The following is a 17,126-nucleotide window of genomic DNA, read 5'->3' as shown; positions in this document are numbered from 1 at the left end:
ACTACGTAGTAGGGATGCCTATCATGTAGAAAGTGGCTTGTTGCATGTAAGCGGGTCTAGATCAACGAACAGGTTCACTTTCCAGGCTCTGTTATGGCCCCCCTCATCTGACAGATGACATGCAGTACTCCGTACACACTACTTCACCCAGGATGCTAGCCCCAGAATTGAACAGAGATCAGCCCCACGACAGAACTAGGTATAGGACTCTGGCTACATAGCAACCGAAATCCTTTCCGGTTGTAACGGCGCCAGATCCACCTCGGAGATGCCCATCTTCTTGTAGCGCAGCAAACCCCGGGATCGTTGCGGCATCGAGGAGGACGTATAGTCGGCCGGCTGGTGTCGTGTTGGGGAGTACGAGGAGAGGGGGGGATGCACCATTGTACTCCAGAACTGTTTCACTGAGGGGGCGCAACCGATCATGATGGCGATGGTTCCTTCAATGACCCTTTATTTCCCACTCAGTAAAGATAGCACGAGAAAGGGACTTCAAACTTAGTGGTGAACTCACGCGCAGAGCATAGTAGCCAGAGTATCTGATACCGTACCCTTGTAGGCGCTCCATTTAAAATACAGGGATGCAATCGAGGCAGCAATACCACTACCGGCACAAAGGCAAAGCAGAGTCAGTTCATTAATGTCTCTCAAGATCCTCGTCATCCCCCTCCTCCACTTCTTCTTCTTCTTTGTCTTCTTCTGTTCGAGTGATAAGGCATCAAGAATCACGTACAGAATCCCTGAAAAAAACACCGCCATGACCGCCAGCTTCTTCTGACGGGGCAGATGCAGCGTTCGCACGAGGGGCATGGGCAAGCTGAGTATCAACACGTCCTCAGCGAGCGCAATAAATCCCGAGAGCACTCCAGTGAGTGTAGTGCCTGTCGTACACACTTCTAGATCTTCCAAGGTTGCCGCGGTGATGCTGGGGTTGCAACGCATGAAAGTGGGCGCCATGACGCAAATGTATGCGACGCCCGAGACGGCTATACAGGCGTAGCAGGTCCAGCGCAGCCACTTCCGGATGCCAAAGAGACTCACATAGACCAGGAGGATCGGAACCTTGGTCGTCCATAGCTCGAAGGCAATGAGCACTGTGATGACCACTGCCATGCGGTTGAGCCAGTTCAGGGAGTCCATTGGGTTCACGAATCCTGTGTTTCGTTTCACCGGGCATCAGTGTTGGGTGCTTGATGTAGATGAATTGAAGGTGGAAAGTTGGCTTGCAGGCGAACAAAAGCAATAAAATGCATAGACTTACGCTGTATTATTATATCGTTCATAGAAAAAGCGATTGTCACGAAGGCGAATCCGAGCCAGGAGAGATCTACGCGGGTAGTTAAGGGCACGGCGTCAGCAAAATCCAGCTTTGGAGTTCTCGCTTGCGTTTGAAAGCCACATCAGGAGAAAAACAACATACAGTCGGCAATGAGGAGTCTCCTGTGCACTCTGAAATCCATCAAGCATCGCAGGGCCACAAAGACCGCACAGAGGGCTATCAGAGGCGTGCCGGCGGCCACATAGGCATCTGGTGACAAGGTGTCTTCAGTCGACATATTGAAGACTTTGGCGTCTGAGGTTTGAAACAATTGACTTCACGTGTTAATGATCAGAAGTTGGGCAGGTGAAGGCAGGAATAAGAAGGTTTCGACATTGAAAGGTTCTGGCATCTCCAACAAATATTTGAGGGACCGCCGACCTGGTGCAGGTGTCAGGTTCGCCTGGCCCAATACACCAACATCTCACAGCCTCAAACAGAAAGCACTTTGGGGCCCCCCTTGCCCCAGCAGTGTGACAGCTTACGTCGCTAAACGCCCGCATGTACCAGGAAATATGTTTGTTTGAGTGTTACGCTACTTGGCTTTCCTATTGTGATTGACCAGGGATTTGCTCAGCCAGCAACAGGTTATGCACCAGCCCTTTTCGAGACGACATCATCCTGATCATTATTTCTCTGTACAGTACAAAGCTTGGTCATGACTGATTCTAGTACCTTGCTACGTCTAACGAATTGAATCGGCTAGTGCCGCTCTACACATACTACAGTTCTTGAGATTAGAACGCTCGAAGAGAGGAGAAACCTCGTATGAATGGTATTGAACTATATCAGAGCTCCACCTCTGTGCAGCTCCCCGAAATAAGCATCTAGACATTGTTGCGTAGAAGAAAGCCGTCATTCTGTAGCTTCTGAAAAACGCCTTCAGGGTCATACTTGGCCGCCACATCATGCATTCGCTTGATATTCTCAGCCCCATAGCTGCCCAAAACCTTTTGCGAAGCGGTAGCAAAGGTCATACACTTGTAATCCAGAAGGAGTCCTCTTTCCTTGGCCAGACACTGCACCTTTTCAGACATGGCGTTCACAGCACCTTGTGCAGCAGCATCATCACCGTCTTTAGGCCATTCACAGGTGAAAACCCACCCTATCAGAAGTGAGTAAAGTTACATTAACCTCAATATCCAATATACCAAGAAAGGAAGTAAAACGTACAGGATTGTGGAATACTCTCATGACCCATGATATTCTCACCACGGTCTTTACCAGCTTGGACAGCAGCTGTACCAATTGGCTGAATGGTATAATGTAGGACGGTATCAGCTGGAAGGGCCTTACGGACCTCAACCCAGGTCTTATACACTTCTTCGTATAGTTCAGGTGAGTTCCGGGTGGTAACTGTACAAATGGATCGTCTGTATCCATATTAGTAACCATAAGAGTGAATTCTGGTTACAACCAATACTTACTTGAGAGGGGTCTGGGCATGGCCCATAGCTTGAGCTAGAGACAGAAGGGTGCCGTTTGTAGAGGGCAGGACCGTTGTCACCAGGCTTTTGAGGTCGTGGAACGGCCTAAAGGTTTTCTGGGCCTCGGACTCAGCTGGATGGTCTCCATAGAGTAGGCCTACTGCAACAAAGCCATTGTTGAAATTGGTGAACAGCCCAATCTTAGGATCTTCCTCCATAGTCTGTTGAACTTCGAAAGTAGCCTTGTTGATTGCCACATGATCCTCAGGATTGTAGAGGTTGATGGTATATTGGACATTTATCAACGGATGAGTTTCGAGATCAAACCGTGTGACGATACCTGTTGTGATAATGAAATTAGCCAAACTATGTTTTGAAATCAACTATGCCAGTGGACATACCAAAGTTAGAGCCGCCACCCTTCAAAGCGCGGTAGAGTTCGGAGTTTTCATTTTGATTAGCATTAATGAGGTTGCCATCTGCGAGTAAGACCTGGAGAACTTGTTAACTATAAACCCTGATCCTGCCATGCCCCACACCCTACCAGATCAAAATGAGAAGTAAAAAAGGAAGAGAGAAAGGATGAGGAAGGAGAAAGAGTAAACTTAATCTTGAACGTACCTCGAAGTTCTTCACTCCATCAGCGCCGAGTCCGTAAAGATTGGGCAAAGCCCCCAAACCTCCTATTGCGAAGCAGTCAGTGACTTGATCCAAGGATAGAGAGAGAGAGAGAGAGAGAGAGGGATAGACAAGGAAGCACGCAAGCACACATACCTCCTAAGAGAAAGCCTCCCAGTCCTACCTGAGAGTCCCTCCCCCCAATGGCTGACAGCCCTCGCTCCTCCAGCCAAGCATATACCTCACCCCAGGTATTTCCCGACCCGAAGCGTGCAGTTCCATGATCAGAAAGTAGTTCTTTAGACCTAAACTGCCTGATATCTAGCACGACAGCGGCTTCACCCGCACTGCTGAATCCTGGATTTGGGTTATGGCCGGTAGTGCGGACAGCAAACTTAGTACCAGTTTCTTGAACGATAGCCAGAGCCTTAGTTAGCTCCTGAACATTACCCAGGTAGACATATGCGGCCGCAGGAGTCCAGCAGGTCTGTGACCAGGGGTAGGTCACAGCAGCTTCGTACTTGTCAGCAGATTCATTGATCACCACTTTATCGGTAGAATCATCGGTAAAGATAGATCTGAGCTGGTTCAAGACAGCGGTCGCCATGATTGTTCCGTGTAGAGGTGAGGACGGGGAATAGGAGTGTTGTTACTGGTTGATATTGAGATGGTGCTAGAGGCAAAGAAATGATGAAAACCCTTCACTTTGTTTTCTTGTCTCTCTTCATTCTTTCGTTTCTAGCACGGGGACGACTGGAGGTGTCTGGACCTTTTTAAAGTGTAAGAGAAGCCTGACTGTGATCATTCACCACCCGTAATTCACACCCGCCCCCCCTTCCAGGTCTCATTTCCGGTTTCTGTTGGGGGAGGGGGGAAGGTGTGCCCATACGTGCATTGTTTGATCCACCGAAAGATTGTCAACGGGGATCCGGTGTGACTTAGCCATACACAGACTCTCTATTGCTCTCTCTTTGTCTCTTTCTCTCTTTCTCTCTTTCTCCTCACAAGGCGCCCCTCCCGCTCTACCCGACCCCTGTTTCTTTCCAGCTTGGGGGAGTGGCTAGGCTAAACCAGTAAGCGCTAAAGCAGTGGTACCCATATAAGATGTAAAGTGGCGCCCGCGGGGATGATCGGTCATACTACAATGTACCCCAGCACCCGCATAAGTAGCCGTACAGAGTAACCGAAAGAAACAGACTTACTTGCCCAACTAAGTATCTACTATCCAGCAAACATTGCAATTGTCACAGTTGATTGGATCTATGATAGCAGTCTGTTGGTTATAATACAGTACAATAACAACCATCACACAGATCCCAGTTATCCCGCCCCCATTCTAGCCGGGTACCATACCCTAGTTGTTCTACAAAGTACCCACTGTTAGATAGGACAAGCGGCAATTTCATAAACTAACATTATTGCTTTAGGTGGTGCTGAGTAGTAACAAACAGACGCTCGCGCGAGACACTATTTGGATCTTCTGGGAATAAGGTCAACGCGCCAACCGAAGCACCCACCGGGATTATCTGAGACTAATGAATTCCACGGGGAGGATCCCAAGGTTGAACCAGCAGTATCCTCGCTTGTTTGTTCCCTGCTTAGGCTTTTATCCTATCACGCCAACGAATCGACCAGACAAGGCTCCCCGATAACCGACTGTTGGCAATACTGAGGCTCGTGTATCTATGACAAGCAAAATTAAACTCCCCTGCTGGCTGGGCCATTCCTTGTCTGTCAATAAAGGGGGAGAGAGAGAAACATGGAAGTAGAAAAGAAAAACAGAAAATGTAGCGTTGACATCCAAAGTCAATTCTCCCGAACATTGTTGTGAATCCTTTGAGATGTCGGACATCGCTTCTACCAGCATGGCCGTCCGAGCCGAAAGGATTATCGCCTGTCTGGCGAAGTCTCTTGAAACACCTTATCAGGGCTCCAGCTCCATGACACCCTCGCTCTATGATACAGCCTGGGTGTCCATGGTGGCTAAAGAGGGGAAGTGGTTCTTTCCTGAATGCTTTCAGGTGGTTCTTGAGAGCCAGTCTCCCGGGGGTGGGTTTGGTGTGGACGAGGGAATGTCGCCGGCGCCGCCGCAGCAGCTAGATGGCATCCTGAACACCATGGCTGCAGTTTTAGCACTCTGTCGATACCAGAAGAATCCATCTTTCTCGATCCAGACTGGCGCTCCCGATCACTTCGCTCCTCTATCGTGGTCGAATCTACAAGACCGAATCGATCGAGCTCGGGCATATCTCGACCATGCTCTGCAATGTTGGGATGTGAGTTCCACTGTGCAGGTGGGTTTCGAGATCCTTGTGCCCAGTTTGCTGCGCTTGTTGCACGATGAAGGGCTGCATTTCGATTTTCCCGGCCGCGAAGCCCTCATGGTGCTGCATCGGCGCAAAATGGACAAGATTCAACCTGCGTTAGACCTCCCCTGCCCTCCGCAAACCACGCTGCTGCATTCGCTCGAGGGCTTCATTGGAAGCGTGGAGTTGGGCAAGATGGCGCCCTGTCTAACCAATGGCTCAATGATGGGGTCACCCTCATCGACCGCCGCCTATCTGATTCATAGCCCCAACTGGGATGAAGAAGCAGAGAACTATCTCCGCCATGTCGTGGCGCGTAACAATGGACGTGTGCCTTCTGCCTTTCCCATTAGTGTCTTTGAGATTTCGTGGGTAAGTGGAACCTAGTTTACCATACCCAGGCCCAGTTGAATAATTTTAACCATGTACCTCGTCTTCCTAGGTTCTATCCACCCTGCTGAGCTCGGGATTTGAACCCGATGTCTTGGGTTTCCAGAATGTTTCTAGTCTGGCAAATTACCTTGAGACTCGTCTCGCGGAAAAAAATGGCGTCACCGGCTTTGGTAGGAATTCCTGTTTATTATAACTTTTTCTTTCTCTTGCTCCATCTCGCTCCATCTCAGTCAATGAGATTTACGACCTATACTGACGTGTAACCGGGACGAGAGATACAGCTCCCGGAATGCTTGCCGATGCAGATGACACGGCGAAGAGCATATATTCTCTCGATCTTCTGGGCCGACCCATTGATTGTACACCCCTGCTTCAGGCGTTTGAATGTCCCACCCACTTCAAGACGTACAGTCTTGAGACCAATGAGTCTTTCAGTGTTAACTGCAATGTGATGATTGCGCTGCTCGCATGCCAGGTGCCTTCAAAGCACGTAGCGCAGATTTCCAAGGCCCTGCGGTTTCTTTGCAGTGCTTGGGATAATGGCGAATGGAGCGATAAATGGGTAAGCTTTCTCTTCAGGGCCGATGCCTTGCCTTTGCGAATCGTGGACGCCAATCTAAGCTAATATGATTAGAATACTGAGTCCCAATACACCATGATGCTTATGGCTGATGCTTTGTCAAGTCTGATAGAGCGGTGGCATGACGGCGCTCTAGGAGATATGGATGCAGACTACCTGGCCGAGCATGTTCCACGGGTGACCCTGCAGATCCTCATGCGAACGCTGAGTGCGCAGTCAGATGAGTCTGGTTCATGGAAGCAATCATCAGAGATCACCGCCTACGGGCTCTTGACTCTCAAATCTCTGGCCAGCTTGCCGTGGGTCCGAACAGCGATAGGGATCCAAGTTGTCTACGAGTGCATTGACCGAGCCACCGAGTACCTACGCGCCCACAATGATCGCTGGGACAGTCCTGAGCTAATTTGGGTCGAAAAGGTGAACTATGGCTCCAGCATTCTGTCAGAGACCTATTGTTTAGCCGCACTGCAGCGGACGGTAACAGATTCGACCCGTTGGGGCAAGCCGACCACAGGCCTATGCCAAGTCCCACGGGAAAGAATCGACCGATTCTGCCAATTCTTTGCTCGATTACCCATTTTCGAAGGCGAGCCGACATGGAGATTGCGAGCTTCTATTGTCGAAGGGGATCTGCTCTTCCCAGCGTTGCGGCGGACGGCACTCGAGCTGGCCATCTTCCCCTTCCCCACTGTGAATCAAACTGCCAAATACCTGGAATATATTCCTCTGACGTGGACAACCTCCAATAGTTCAGCTGGAAAGTTTGGTCTCTCCACCGCCAGAATGATAGAAATGATGGTTCTTTCTCTGCTCAATTTCCAGGTGGACAAGTGGTTTGAGGAAACCACGGAGGCATCGCGCCTCCAAGGCGATTGGACAGCGCTCAGGTCCGTGATCAGGGAGCTTTTCACCGAGAAAATAGAGGAAGAAAAAGATCATGTGAAGGGACGCAAGAGGGAACAAGTGTCGCCGCCACCGCCGCAGAGACCAAACTGTCACCCTCGTCACAAGCGCCGGCAAGTAAAAAGTTTGACCGGTTATGGCACTTCTTCAATTGCCCTACAGTCCAATGGCCATAAGAGGGTCACCATGGATGGGGATCAGGATAATATAGTCACTTTCCTAGCTGAAGTCAAGCGTACGCTCACCCGGTTCGTCCAGTGCGTGCTTCAAAGCCCTGCCGTCTCGTCGGTGCCACCAGCACTGGGTCGTCGGGTCCGGCAGGAGCTCTGCACATTTCTCCTCGCACATGTCAAGCAGGGGGAGGATAGCGGTCCGCAGGCGACTAGGAGAACAGCAATGTCCCAGACATATCATGAGTGGGTTCGCACAACATCAGCGGACCACACCAGCTGCCCCTACTCCTTCGAGTACTTCCGCTGTCTCGTCGCTTCTGATACAGGCAAGGATTGCTTCACGGGTCCCCTTGCCCAGTACCTCTCCCAGGATGTCTGCCGTCATCTGGCCACCATGTGCCGTCAGTATAATGATTATGGCTCCATGGCTCGAGACCGTGAGGAGCATAACCTCAATAGCATTGACTTTCTGATGGTTGGGAAGGAGGATGAGGAGAAGGAAAGACACGCAAATACATGTACGGACAAGCGCTTGTTGTTGCTGGAGATTGCCCAGTATGAGCGCGAATGCCTGGAACTGGCATTGAAGCGGCTGCAGCCCGAGGTCTCCAAAGCCGCATGGAATGCATGGGAAGTTTTTCTCACCGTGACGGATCTCTACGGTCAGATTTATGTAGCACGAGATATCAATCACAAATGAATGACACATATTGAAATGGTATAGGCAATTGACACTTTACCTCTCCTTGGGAAACATTCCCTTTCTGTGTAGTATGTGCCCCAACATCCTGCGCACCCGGGTGATGCATATAAGGCAGATCGACATGTAAGTTGTCCAAGTATGCTCATTTGTTATGCGCGGTCTGAGCTGCTTAATTCGCTTAGTCTTTCAGCAGGCGGTTGACATTGGCATCAAGAATGCAAATAGAACTTCATGCAAAACATCTATATATAGTAAGATGATGTCTGCTCCAGCGGAATTTCGGAATTGGAACTAATCAACCGTTCGACCTTGATAGAGGCCTCCATGAGAATAACCAACTTGAGACTGTGACCCAATCAGATTAACATCTAATATTGTATTTGAATTATGTTGTGATTTCCCGCCATTTCGGTCTTTGCACTTCATACTAGTATCAGCCTGGACTGTCACAACTTCAAACCCACCACTTCCGGCGAACCACAATACATTCCCCACTCCCCGCAGATCATGTAATTTTCATCATCGCCCGTCAGATCATTACACTATCAGTAACCACCAAGGTACAATATCTTCCTACATCTACATCTACAGCTTTCACACGTCTCAACCAGCAATTGGCACTCACCTACATACCTCCCTCGCCATGCTACCACCCCCGGACAACCCCGACTCTACTACCGACACAACAACCACAACCACCACATCACCCCTCCCCCTCACCACCGACAATGCCATCACCAACACAACCACAAAAAACCATAACAACCAGCACCACAACCACCCCCGCAAACCCAAACCGACGCTCCTCAACCCCCTCCAAAAAGGCATCACAACCTACCTAACCCACCACCACCACAACAACAATGGCACCACCCTCCCCACCTCCTCCCTCCCGAAACGCTTCACAATCTACGCCCCCCTCCTCCTCCTCCCCGTCAACGCCCTCACCACCCCACCCGCCTGGCACACCCTCTACAGCACCCTAACGCCAACCCAAAAGACGACTCTGTACGAATGCATCCTCGCCGCCTTCTCCCGCTACAACCTCACCCACATCGCCATGAACGCCCCCATCGCCTTAACCGACGCGCAAGGCACCGAGAACCGCATGCGCAGTCCCGGCGGCCTACTCCCCCTCCACGGAGACTTTGGGCCCGCGCCCAGCACAATCCTAAACCCCGACTCGCCAACACCAGAGGACCTGGGACGCGCGTTCTGGGTAAGCACGGTGCAGAACCATGGCATTGAGCAGATCTGGGCGCCTATGTATACGATGTTCTCGAGGGGGAATGTTACGGAGAAGGCGCGGATATTGGGATCGGGGATGGAGGGGTTAGCGAGGGAGGATATTGAGGGGGCAGGACAAGGGATGAGTGTGGTGGATATGTATGCGGGGATAGGGTATTTTGTGTTTTCGTACCTCCGGCGCGGGGTGAGGAGGGTTTGGGGATGGGAGATTAATGGGTGGTCTGTTGAGGGGTTACGGAGGGGGTGTGTGGCTAATGGGTGGGGGTGTAGGGTTGTTAGGGTTGGTGGTGAGGATGGGATGTTGGAGGGTGGGATGGGGGTGGAGGAGTTGGTGGATGGGTTGAGGGATGGGGAGGATGGGGATAGAGTGGTGGTGTTTCATGGGGATAATCGGTTTGCGGCGCGGGTTTTGGCGCAGATTAAGGATGTGATGGAGGTGAGGGGCCGGTGGGCGCCTGTTAGACATGTTAATTTGGGGCTGTTGCCGTCGTCGGAGGCTGCTTGGGGGGATGCGTGTCGGATGGTGGGAAAATTGGGGGGTTGGTTGCATGTGCATGAGAATGTGGATGTGAGGCGCATTGAGGAGATGAGGGATCGGGTCACGAGTGAGATTGGGAGGTTGAGGGGAGAGGTTTTGGAGGTTGGAGATGAGGTCGTGGCGGAGTGTCGACATGTTGAACAGGTCAAGACGTATGCTCCGGGGGTGATGCATTGCGTGTTTGATGTTAAGGTGCCGGCGCTGGAGTTATAACGCTTCGTTTGGATTGGGTTGGCATTATTTCCAAGGTATGACCACCCATGAGGATGTTCGTCTCATCACACATTTATTATGTACAATATCATCATCAACTATAACAACAACATAAGGAATCTAATGTACACTCATCTAAGCTTGCTTGAGGAACTTCTGCGGTATGTTGGCCTCGACGATCTGCATGCTCTCGAGCTGCTCGAGGCGCTCCATCGCCAGATCTTCCTCGTCGTGCCGCCGGAAGTGCTCAATGTCTTCCGGGTGGGTGAGCTCCTCCTCTGTCGCATCTTCGCCATGGTACTTCTCGAAGTGGTGGATCTCGTACTCATACTCAATGTCGCCGTGGTGGCCCGGACCGAACCCCAGATCGGGCAGCCGAGTGCCCTCGCCGATGATGCGCATCCAGTTGTCGCGGGTGATGAAGCCAGTATTCGTGGGGTCGAAGAGAGTGAACACTTCTCTTAAGGCTTGGCTCTTGCGATCCTCCGTGGCACCTGCGTTCGTCTCATCGTCCATGCCGTACGTCTTGCGCACTTCCTCGGGAGTCCATGCGCCGGATTCATCATAGTCGTGAAGAGAGAAGAAGGAAGCAGCGTCGAAGGCATCAATGTGATGTTCCTCTGTTTAATTGGGGCCAGATGGTCAGTTTACACAATCAATTGCTTCCCTCTCGGGACGGATATCAACATGATAGATAATGGTAGTAGTTAAATACCTTGCATATGCCGGGTGGCCCAATCCGACGAGGGCGGCTGGTCGGGGTGAGAACCGTGGGCACTCACCAAGCTGCCGCTCAGGGCCAATAGAGCAGTAGCGAGGACGACGAGCATTGTCGGGTGAGGATATATTTATTTATAGAGCCACGAGCGGCCAGGCGAAGATCCGACGAGTCGTAAAATTGCAGAATGAATGAGATCTCGCGAATGTGACAGATCGCCGGGAACAAAGAAAGGGATGGCTGATTCCATTCCAGACCAAGTCAAGCCAGTCCAGTCAGTCTTAGTCTTGGTTCCAACAGCTGGAAGTTCCCCCCGGTTTGTTTGGTTTGCATTGCCGGTGGTCCGACTTTCGTTTAGCCGGTTTTGGATCATCATCAAAAGATTCTCGACCTTCCGCCCCGATATTTCCTCCCCTCTCCGACCCCCTTCATCTTCCCCCCCACGACCTCGATTTTGTCCCCGTCATTGGTCGTCGGATCCTTGTGATCAATCAATTGGTCACATTCCCCCATCCTCTGATTCTCGTCATTGGAGTCGGTTCACGGCAGAAATGACTTGAGAATGCAAGGTCTTTGGTCCCGCGCCGCTCCGGCGCAATCCACCTGCCGCTGCGTCTCTTGCTTGAGTACCGTCTCCAATGGGGTGGCCTCGAGAGGTACTTCGGCTGCCAGCAAGAAACGCCTCCGGCTCGGAAACTCGGTAACAGCACTATACACCAGCATCTTCGCCGCCGCCGCTTTGGCAGATGCCCAGGCCAAGGGCCAGCGCCGTCACGAATGGGAGGAAAAGATCGCGGCAGTCAAGGAAGAGGTCATTGAGCTGGTGGATGAGGAACAGCGTCTGGTGGAGGCTCTCATGTCGCGTCGGAAGCAGGGATTTCTCAATGGAACGCTACAGACTAGACAGTTCAGCACAGCGACTCGCCCGGCACCTATGAGATACCAATGGCCCAGGAGGAACGCACCGTTTGCATCTTTCCATTCAACAACTGCCTTTGCGAATGAGAGGGATAATCAGATAATCCGTGATCTGGTCGCAGAAAGCGAGGATCCGCTGGCCGAGGACGCGAATGAGGACTATGGCCTTTCGCTGGAGGATGATGATACGCCCACATGGCTTACTGGGGATGTGGTTCGCCAGAAGGTCATCCGGAAGCTCGCGCTTAAACAGCTGGCCATTAGACTTCTGTTGCGGCCGGCAATTGCCCACAGCTATCAGGGGGTTCAGATGAACTACAGTGCCGACTTCTCAATACCCCAATTGAGAGTGCCGCAGTTGCTAGCGGAACTGAACAGCCTTCGACGCAGGATGCGTCAAGTGAAGGGCTCGGAGAAGGCTAATATTGATGATTTAGCCAAGGACCTCCGTGTGCACTCGATACGACACATGACGGAAGAGCGGAATCGGCTCGATCGGGACGTCCAGCGTGATACCGAAATCTATATGCGGAATGAGATGCCCTTGCAGGAACTACTCCTCCGGCTAGCCAACAACCTGATGCAGTGCACGGATCCGGACCGGCCAGAAGTCATAAAGAAGATGATTCTTGCCTTCACCAAAACCCGTCAGAACGATCTCTGTGATTTGATCTTGAAGACCATCCTTCCACACAAGTTCCCGCTCAGCGCCTCTCTTATCCTCACGATACTTACCTTCTTCCGCAAATCCAAGAACCTCATGGGTTTTGACATCTTCCTAGAGATGTTGAACGGACACGGCTATCCGGTAGACATGAATGGCTTGGGTCTGTACCAGCGCCAAGTGGTCAATGGAGTAGAGATCATCGTCCCACCAGTAGATTCGGCGAACCCCGTCATCTACGCCACACTTATTGTGTCTTGTCTACGCTTCGACCAGCCGGATCGTGCCGATGCATACCTTCTAGCTGCGAGATCGGCAGGGCATATGGACGACTTTGCTATCCTCAACTCTTATCTGCGATTCTGCGCCATCCGCACCGACTGGGAAAAGGGAGTCCAGACCCTGAAAAGAACACTAGCGTTCATGGTCTCGTCGACAGAGCACCAGCTTTTCCGTCTTGAACGACTCATCGTACTGATGGTACACATGTGCGATGCCTGCGAGCAATACGACATGTCCGAGGCCATCATCACCTCAGCCATGAACAGCGGCTTCAACTGGGAAGCAGCCAGCAAGCAACTAGACATAAAGTCTTCCCACGACCCCCACCACAACAGATGGTCATCGGCAGCGGAGGCCGCACCAAAGGACATGCAAGAGAAGCTCGCATGGGAGAAAGCCTACGCCTTCGTGAACGTCATGAACGAGCGTCTGAGTGCCTACGAGGGCAAATCGCCCTCCAAAAAGTGGCAAGACATGATAGAGCTCTACTCCCAGCAAGTCCTAACCGCCATGCTCGCCGGATCCCCAGCGTCGGCCAACGCGCCTAAAGTTCCCGAGCAAGTCTTCGAAGACAAGGACCGCCAGAGCCTGCTCCAAGAAATCAGCAGACAGGTCGAAAAAGCCAAAAAGGAGAACGAGTCTACAGCCGCAGCCCAGGAACAAGAGATCACCTCCCTGAAGGCCGAAATCTCACAACTTAAGCAGATGGTCTTCGACCTCCACCAGACCCGCAAGCAGGAGTCTACTATACCGTCGCCCCCGCCTTCTCCCCCTCGCTCTACCCACCACCAAGACCACCTCCTCCGTCGAAAACACGAACACATTGCTCCTGCACCGGAACTCGAATCTTCTTTCAACAAAGTCAGTATTCGATACATGAAGTCGTAGACTCAGTTACCTCAGCCCCTTGAGGCACTCTACGCTACTCTCTGGGCCACGAATAATTGCGTTCCTCAGAGCAGACACCCTCTTATTCCCCCTTTCTCTTCCCTCTCCCCCCAGCTCAAAACTCAGATGGAACATACTCCCTCCGTATACCCATCTCATCCTATCCTATACCTACGTTATACCACTCATGTACGGTGAAAGTGTCGATGATAAGCCCGCCAACCTCTGGCCGGCATTGGGATTGCTTTGGATGTTTTTATACCTCTAGGTGGTTGGTTCATGCTACCCGGGACATTTTGTACAGTATTCATACTATAGCTTGTACCTTTTCCTTTATTATTTTTATTTTTTTTTTTTTTTTTTCTTGTGATGATAAATAAGGGGTTAGAATTGAGCGTTGTTGTATTCCTATTCCCTTGAATTGGTATTTATCCGGTTCAGAGTATCGAGGCTCTTATTCTCTAGTATTATGCATAGGTCACTATTAGCGGGGATCAGTCTGCTGTTCCGTCATTTATTGTACTAGACGTGGGCATTTTGAGAGGTCTATTGACTATCATCTACAATTGGGGTGAAGTTATGTATGTGTACACTACATGTCACGGGACAAATAATCTCGCTTTCTAATCCGTACCTATATCTAAGTCCGGAGGTAAATTTGTTGTGTAGTGGAAAATAAATACTGCACAAAAGTCCCCGGGAAGACCAAAGTCCGTAACAGAGTAAGAAAAAGCCCGGAGACGTGAAGATAATAAAGTGACAAGACGAAAGTATAAGTACTGTGAGTAAGATAGAAAAAAAGGAAAAAAGAAGAACCGGATATACCCTTTTTAATTGAGCTGCATGATGATCATGGGCATGAAGTGAAAATAAAAACATGATCTATAGATATCGTGACAACAAAGAATTAACCTAGTCTATCGTCTTCTGCTGGAATCAGAGCGCATCTTCTCCTTGCGGGAAAGTCTCTCGGCGGCGCGAAGGAGGGAGGAGCGGATCTCGCCCTTGGGGAAGCCGGAGATGTCGTAGTAGGTGGGTGCGATGTCCTGGTAGGCGCGGTGTTAGTATCAGTCTGGGTATCTGGTTTTAGAAAGTAAGGTAAGACTTACAATGAGCCATTCGGGCTTGACGGCTGTGACAGTCCGAATGTAGTTCTTGGTAGTGAGAACGAATTCGTTGTAGAGAACCCATTCTGCTTCGTGGCCCAGGACGGTCGAGGGGTGCAAGAGAACGTTCTGGTTGTCCTTAATCGTGACATACATGTTCTTGCCCTGAGTCTCCTTCTTGGCGACCTGCATGAAGAAGCCGGCGCACAGCGCACGGCGAATGTTTTCGTAATACTTCTTGTCCTCGAAGGGGGTCGACACCATCTCGAGTTCCTCACGCTCCATGATGCGTAGAAGCTGCATGCGCACGTTGTCTGCGGATTGCAACGATCTCAGAGAGAGGAAGTGATCGTGGCACCATTGCTTCAAGTTCTCCTGCGCTTCAGGGCTCTTGAAAGCATGGTAGACATTAAGCAGGGTGAGGTGGTCACCGTCGGGGTGGGCGAAGAGATCCTTCATCTCATCGGCACGCTTCCGCTGAGAAGCAGGTCTGACGAAGACTTGCGGCACGGAAAGCAGGGCTGTGATGGAAAGGATTTCGTTGGAGCAGTAGAATTCGGGGGAGCTGATCAGCATGACAGCAAGGGCGGGATCAAGAGGGAACTCAGAGGCCAAGCGACCCAGCTGAGTGAGGTTTCCATCATCGTCCAAGCAAGCCAGATAGTTGAGTTCCTCCAAAGCTCTCATCAGAGTCTCCGGGGCAGGAGGATCCATCAGATCGAAGTGGACAAGATCATCAATGCCGAGCTTCTTCAACTCCAGCACGGTAGAAGACAGATTGGAGCGCAGAATTTCGGGGTATGTCTGGTCAATGAGTTCCTTCTTGAAGGCTCCTTCGGTGTACAAACGGAAGCACTTTCCGGGGCGCGTACGACCAGCACGACCAGCTCTCTGTTGTGCGGAGGCCTTGGAAATGGGAGACACCAGAAGAGACTCGACACGGATACGGGGGTTGTAGATCTTCTGCTTCGAGAAACCAGGATCGACGACGTAGACGATACCGTCGATGGTAAGCGAAGTTTCAGCGATGTTGGTGGACACAATGACCTTCCGGCCGGGACGACCTCCAGGACGGCGGGCAGGGGGGGCCGGTTCGAAAATGCGCTGCTGCATATGCGGGGGCAGACTGCCGTAGAGAGGGTAGACCTTGATAGGCCCAGCATCGGCCTCTCTTACCATTTCATCGGCTTCTAACGAGATCTTCCGTGCGGCGTCTTCAATTTCTTCTTCACCAGTCAAGAAGAGAAGGATATCACCTTCGTCTTCTGTCGCGTGGATCTGCAGAACGGTGCGAATGGCAGCTTCGACGTAGTCCTGCTCGGGCTCAGGGGTATAGAAGATCTCGACAGGGTGAGTACGACCGGGGACCGCAAGGAGAGGGGCATCGTTGAAGTAACGCTGGAACTTCTGTGCATCCAGAGTAGCAGACATGATAATGATCTTCAGGTCAGGCCGGCGCAGCACAACTTCCTTAAGAAGACCCATGAGGACATCAGTAGCCATTGTTCTCTCGTGGGCCTCGTCCAGAATGATGGTACTGTAGCGGTTGAGGTTGTGGTCGTTCATGGCTTCTCTCAGAAGCATACCGTCCGTCATGTACTTGAGCACAGTCTTGGAACTGGTCATATCCTCGAAACGGATGCTGTAACCGACTTCCTCTCCAAGCTTGACATCCAGCTCAGCGGCGACACGTTGAGCGACTGACATGGCGGCGACACGACGAGGCTGGGTACAAGCAACCATCTTGCGCTGAGTTTGCGGCATGTCATCGAACAGGACGAATTGGGGAATCTGCGTGGTCTTTCCGGAACCAGTTTCACCGACAAAGACCAGAATCTGCGACTTTTGGTAAAGCTCCAAGAATTCATCTCTATAGAAAAAAACATGGTTAGAACCCATTTGCGATGTATCAAACCATCTGCACGGATGTTGAAAACTCACCTCTGAGCATGTACGGGCAGATCGCGACGAGTCTGCAGGATAGAAACATATTTGCTGGAGAAGGGTTGACCGTTGAACGGGTTGATATCGCCATCTTCCACCTTCTTAGCCAGCGCAGCGGTGGTCTGGTGCCTCTTCATCTTCCCAAAGGCGGGGTGAAGATCTGTGGTGCCATCGGTCCATGTGTTG

At 51.3% G+C, this 17,126-nt stretch overlaps 7 protein-coding genes across 7 annotated transcripts; 3 read left to right on the top strand and 4 right to left on the bottom strand.

Annotated features, from left to right (window-relative positions):
• Positions 1–21: 21 nt before the first annotated feature.
• Positions 22–1,746, bottom strand: BO85DRAFT_452005 (uncharacterized protein). Its single transcript, XM_025660721.1, has 5 exons — positions 1,421–1,746; positions 1,262–1,327; positions 734–1,154; positions 515–604; positions 22–451 (listed from the first exon to the last, which is right to left on the bottom strand). The coding sequence occupies exons 1-5, from the start codon at positions 1,554–1,556 to the stop codon at positions 214–216; spliced, it is 951 nt and encodes a 316-aa protein (XP_025513024.1). The 5' UTR covers positions 1,557–1,746; the 3' UTR covers positions 22–213.
• Positions 1,747–2,145: 399 nt separating this feature from the next.
• BO85DRAFT_377976 (FAD-binding oxidoreductase) lies at positions 2,146–3,970 on the bottom strand (the record flags this gene model as incomplete). The annotated part of the gene is made up of 6 exons (XM_025656283.1): positions 2,146–2,423; positions 2,492–2,691; positions 2,746–3,111; positions 3,143–3,237; positions 3,367–3,428; positions 3,520–3,970. The coding sequence occupies 6 exons, from the start codon at positions 3,968–3,970 to the stop codon at positions 2,146–2,148; spliced, it is 1,452 nt and encodes a 483-aa protein (XP_025513023.1).
• Positions 3,971–5,228: 1,258 nt separating this feature from the next.
• Positions 5,229–8,418, top strand: BO85DRAFT_440997 (Ent-kaurene synthase; the record flags this gene model as incomplete). The annotated part of the gene is made up of 4 exons (XM_025658791.1): positions 5,229–6,041; positions 6,112–6,232; positions 6,344–6,624; positions 6,697–8,418. 4 exons carry the CDS (start codon positions 5,229–5,231, stop codon positions 8,416–8,418), a joined length of 2,937 nt encoding a protein of 978 aa, XP_025513022.1.
• A 646-nt stretch (positions 8,419–9,064) lies between these two features.
• On the top strand, positions 9,065–10,420 carry BO85DRAFT_426713 (tRNA(Phe) (4-demethylwyosine(37)-C(7)) aminocarboxypropyltransferase; the record flags this gene model as incomplete). The annotated part of the gene is made up of 2 exons (XM_025658129.1): positions 9,065–9,940; positions 10,025–10,420. The coding sequence occupies 2 exons, from the start codon at positions 9,065–9,067 to the stop codon at positions 10,418–10,420; spliced, it is 1,272 nt and encodes a 423-aa protein (XP_025513021.1).
• On the bottom strand, positions 10,153–11,469 carry BO85DRAFT_426710 (nucleobindin SSP120). The gene is made up of 2 exons (XM_025658128.1): positions 11,136–11,469; positions 10,153–11,040 (listed from the first exon to the last, which is right to left on the bottom strand). Exons 1-2 carry the CDS (start codon positions 11,248–11,250, stop codon positions 10,556–10,558), a joined length of 600 nt encoding a protein of 199 aa, XP_025513020.1. The 5' UTR covers positions 11,251–11,469; the 3' UTR covers positions 10,153–10,555.
• A 71-nt stretch (positions 11,470–11,540) lies between these two features.
• BO85DRAFT_452000 (uncharacterized protein) lies at positions 11,541–14,256 on the top strand. Its single transcript, XM_025660720.1, has one exon. The coding sequence runs from the start codon at positions 11,701–11,703 to the stop codon at positions 13,888–13,890; it is 2,190 nt and encodes a 729-aa protein (XP_025513019.1). The 5' UTR covers positions 11,541–11,700; the 3' UTR covers positions 13,891–14,256.
• A 97-nt stretch (positions 14,257–14,353) lies between these two features.
• On the bottom strand, positions 14,354–14,863 carry BO85DRAFT_92470 (uncharacterized protein). Its single transcript, XM_025665795.1, has one exon. It carries the CDS (start codon positions 14,767–14,769, stop codon positions 14,437–14,439), a length of 333 nt encoding a protein of 110 aa, XP_025513018.1. The 5' UTR covers positions 14,770–14,863; the 3' UTR covers positions 14,354–14,436.
• Positions 14,864–17,126: the final 2,263 nt, after the last annotated feature.

Source organism: Aspergillus piperis, assembly GCF_003184755.1.
Source record: "Aspergillus piperis CBS 112811 unplaced genomic scaffold BO85scaffold_17, whole genome shotgun sequence".
In the NCBI taxonomy this organism is placed as follows: Eukaryota; Fungi; Ascomycota; class Eurotiomycetes; order Eurotiales; family Aspergillaceae; genus Aspergillus; species Aspergillus piperis.
Note: the sequence above shows the minus strand (reverse complement) of the source record. Positions and strands in the feature narration are given on the sequence as shown.

Excerpts from the sequence above, each read along its gene's own strand:
- BO85DRAFT_452005 (XM_025660721.1), bottom strand. The coding sequence starts at position 1,556 with ATGTCGACTGAAGACACCTTGTCACCAGATGCCTATGTGGCCGCCGGC. Across the intron at positions 1,155-1,261 it reads GAACGATATAATAATACAGC|GATTCGTGAACCCAATGGAC; the intron begins GTAAGTCTATGC and ends AACGAAACACAG. Across the intron at positions 452-514 it reads CTGGCTACTATGCTCTGCGC|GGTCATTGAAGGAACCATCG; the intron begins GTGAGTTCACCA and ends TGGGAAATAAAG.
- BO85DRAFT_426710 (XM_025658128.1), bottom strand. The coding sequence starts at position 11,250 with ATGCTCGTCGTCCTCGCTACTGCTCTATTGGCCCTGAGCGGCAGCTTG. Across the intron at positions 11,041-11,135 it reads GGCCACCCGGCATATGCAAG|AGGAACATCACATTGATGCC; the intron begins GTATTTAACTAC and ends CCAATTAAACAG.
- BO85DRAFT_452000 (XM_025660720.1), top strand. The coding sequence starts at position 11,701 with ATGCAAGGTCTTTGGTCCCGCGCCGCTCCGGCGCAATCCACCTGCCGC.
- BO85DRAFT_92470 (XM_025665795.1), bottom strand. The coding sequence starts at position 14,769 with ATGTTTTTATTTTCACTTCATGCCCATGATCATCATGCAGCTCAATTA.